Consider the following 3,131-nt stretch of genomic DNA (forward strand, 5'->3'; position numbering starts at 1 on the left):
TTTTAATTTTATAACCTTTTTTTTTTTTTTTTAGAATTGTTACATTTTAATGTGTTCATTTTAATTATATATATATATATATATATATATATATATATTGTTACATTCACATAATGTTTAGTGTCATGCAAGTTGAAGTTAGATAAAATGACTAAAGCTGAAATATAAATAAATTAAAGTGTGGAAACTTGTTTCCACCTCTGCATAAAAAATGAAAAAAGGTAATTGTGACTTTTTATCTAACACTTCTGATGTTTTCTCAGAATTGCAAGATATCAACTCAGAATTGTAAGAAAAAAAGTCACAATTACCTTTTTTAGCTTCCATAATAATTACTAAAACTAATAATAATAATAATTCCATAATAAGTACTAAAACTGAAATAAAAAGAAATAACAGCAATTAATAACAATTAATATTTCAGTAATTTATCAACACATTCAAACGTTCACGGTTCAGGTAAACAAATAAAATTAAAAATAAAAAAAAATGTAATTAAATAAAAAATAAAAAAAGTTTTTTTAGTAATTGCAATAAAAATAGAACACTCACTAAAAAAAAACATTTTTTATTTTTAATTTAATTTTTGTCATTTTTAATTTTATTTGTTTACCTGAACCGCGAACGTTTGAATGTGTTGATAAATTGATAAATTACTGAAATATTAACTTAAAATCTCAGGTGAACTGAAATTGTAGCTCAAAATCCATAATATGATTAAAAAAAGTATTCTAGTTGTAAAAGATATATTATAACTCTTTTAAGCTTTTTTCTAGTTTTTTCTAAGTGTTAATAAAATATTGGGAATTTTTTTCATAAGAGCTAAAAAAATAAAGTAAATGTACAACTTGTGTTGTTTATTTCAATGAGCTGTTGCTGTAGATTCATAAACTCAAATGCACAGACGCTCTCTGTATCCAGTCAACAATACAAACAAATGCTGAGTGTTTCTCATATTCTTCAGTCACTCAGCAGGTTTGTCTTTTATCACTTCCTGTCTCTCCTGCAGAAGTTCCTGTTACACAGGCTGACTGTGATTGGCCGTCTGTCCTGCGGAGCGGCTGACAGGAGGACTGTGGGAGGTCCGTCTGAGCGTCTCAGATTTCTGATTAAAGGGTTTAGAGTGTCATTACAATCCAAACCCAGATGGTTCAGTTTTAAAATAAACTCTCTGAGACGTTTCTCTGGTGTGTGTTGTGTGTCAGATCACTACGAGAGGCTGATTCTCAGTCTGCAGAGGAGCCTTGTGGGTGAAGACGTCACCGGTCTCCTGCTGCTCTACCCTCAGCACACGCTACACGTCATCGAGGTGCTTCATCTGCTTCATCTGCACAGTCCACAGTGTGTTCATCAATTACTCAGCCTCATGCTGCTTCATGACTTTCTGCCAGTGGAACAGAAACGGAGAACATTCATGCAAGTTCATGCAACTAAAACTGAAATAAAAATAAGGCATGGAAGCTTGTTTCTGCCACGGGATAAAAAAGAAAAAGGTAATTGCAACTTTTTATCTTACAATTCAGACTTTTTCTCAGAATTGCATGATATAAAATCGCAGTTCTGTGAAGCAAAGTCAGAATTGTGAGCTAAAAACTAATTGCAATTAAAAAAAAAACATTGCAATTTTATTTTTTTTTCCTGGTGAAAAAAAAAACAATTAAAAGACATAAATGCAGAATTCTGAGATAAAAAGTTTAACTGAGATAAAATCAGTTTTTTTTATTGATTTTTCTGTTGGGGAAACAAACTTCCATCATTTCTAAAACTGAGATAAAAATACATTAAAGCTATATAGAAATATTAGAGGGAACATGTAACAATTCATTTTTTAAAATGATTTCTTATTAAAATAATTTTTTTATTTTTTAAATTGGTATAAAAATGACAAAAGCATTTAAGAAAAATTACTAAAACTTAAATTGAAATGGAAAATATATAAAAAATAAAAGCTTATTGATATACCATAGTATATCAATAATACTAAAATAACACTGTTCCAAACTAAAATATGAAAATTCATCTTAAAAAAATATTACTACACTTACAATTACCCAAACAAAAAATTTTCATTGTGCACCATTTCCAATCAAGCTGTAATTTTGCCAAATCATGCAAAAAAAAAGTATGAAAATATTACTTGCATTACATAAATGCTAGTTCTATAAACAAACACAGTCCAGATCTGAAACTTAGTTTGGCGAGCTTCATGTTTTCCGCTTGATAAACATCTAAACTTAAGTCTTACAGGTCTTCAGTGACATGAGAGTGAGTAAATGATGCATCATATTCCTAAATCTGGAATACTGTAGGCCAGGAACGCCTCACGTCTCCTCATATAATAAACAGATGCAGTGATTGTAAAATGTAAATCCATAAATATCCTTCATGCACTAGTGTTCGACTGAAGCTCTGCTGTCTGTCCTGCAAGACCTGCGACACATGGAGGAGAACAGGTGAGAACAACACTGATTACCCATGATTCTCTGCTGCACTGCTAATAAAGCTGTCTGAAATCATTCATGCTTCCCTAGATAGTGAATGCCAGTTAGTGCACTATTCAGGTTCTCTGGATTTAAACATTCTTCGAAACATTTGGGATAGTGTAAGTACACAAGTCAGCAAAATATATAACACTGTTCTAATGGTTTTTGGATATTTTAATAAAAAAATCGTACATGTTGTGCCTTTAATTGGCCCGGGGCAGGAGCTCTGGTCTCCTGGAGATGAACATGGAGCAGGTAAACAGTGAGGGAGGGTTAGTTACAGCAGACAGACGGAAGAGCAGCATGGAGAGAGACACGCAGAGCTCCAGTAAAGCAGGAGACGGTGAGAGCGGCACCAGTCTGTTCCACCGGCGCATGACGCTCCGCAGAGACATGGTCAGTGCAGACAATCACATTCATGCTTGCATACATTTCTGTTCAAAATGTCAATTGTAAAAAAGTAATTCAGGACAATTATTCAAAACTGAGCTTCATGAGGAAACTGCAGGGAGTTTATGAAAAAAAAATCAAATATATATATTTAGTTACATTTTAAGTTACATAACCTTTTTTTTTTTTTTTTAGAATTGTTACATTTTAATGTGTTCATTTTAATTATATATATATATATATATATATATATATATT

General features: G+C 31.5%; 1 protein-coding gene across 1 annotated transcript in view; it reads left to right on the plus strand.

The window, feature by feature from the left end:
• Positions 1–3,131, plus strand: part of tex47 (testis expressed 47) — a 10,206-nt gene that overhangs the window by 1,651 nt on the left and 5,424 nt on the right. Inside the window, exons 2-4 of the mRNA XM_016485598.1 lie at positions 1,010–1,082; positions 1,206–1,309; positions 2,395–2,453. Of these exons, the coding sequence (XP_016341084.1) occupies positions 1,010–1,082; positions 1,206–1,309; positions 2,395–2,453 (236 nt within the window). The remainder of the gene's footprint in view (positions 1–1,009; positions 1,083–1,205; positions 1,310–2,394; positions 2,454–3,131) is intronic.

Source organism: Sinocyclocheilus anshuiensis, unplaced genomic scaffold (assembly GCF_001515605.1).
Source record: "Sinocyclocheilus anshuiensis isolate Anshui unplaced genomic scaffold, SAMN03320099.WGS_v1.1 scaffold241, whole genome shotgun sequence".
Taxonomy (NCBI): Eukaryota; Metazoa; Chordata; class Actinopteri; order Cypriniformes; family Cyprinidae; genus Sinocyclocheilus; species Sinocyclocheilus anshuiensis.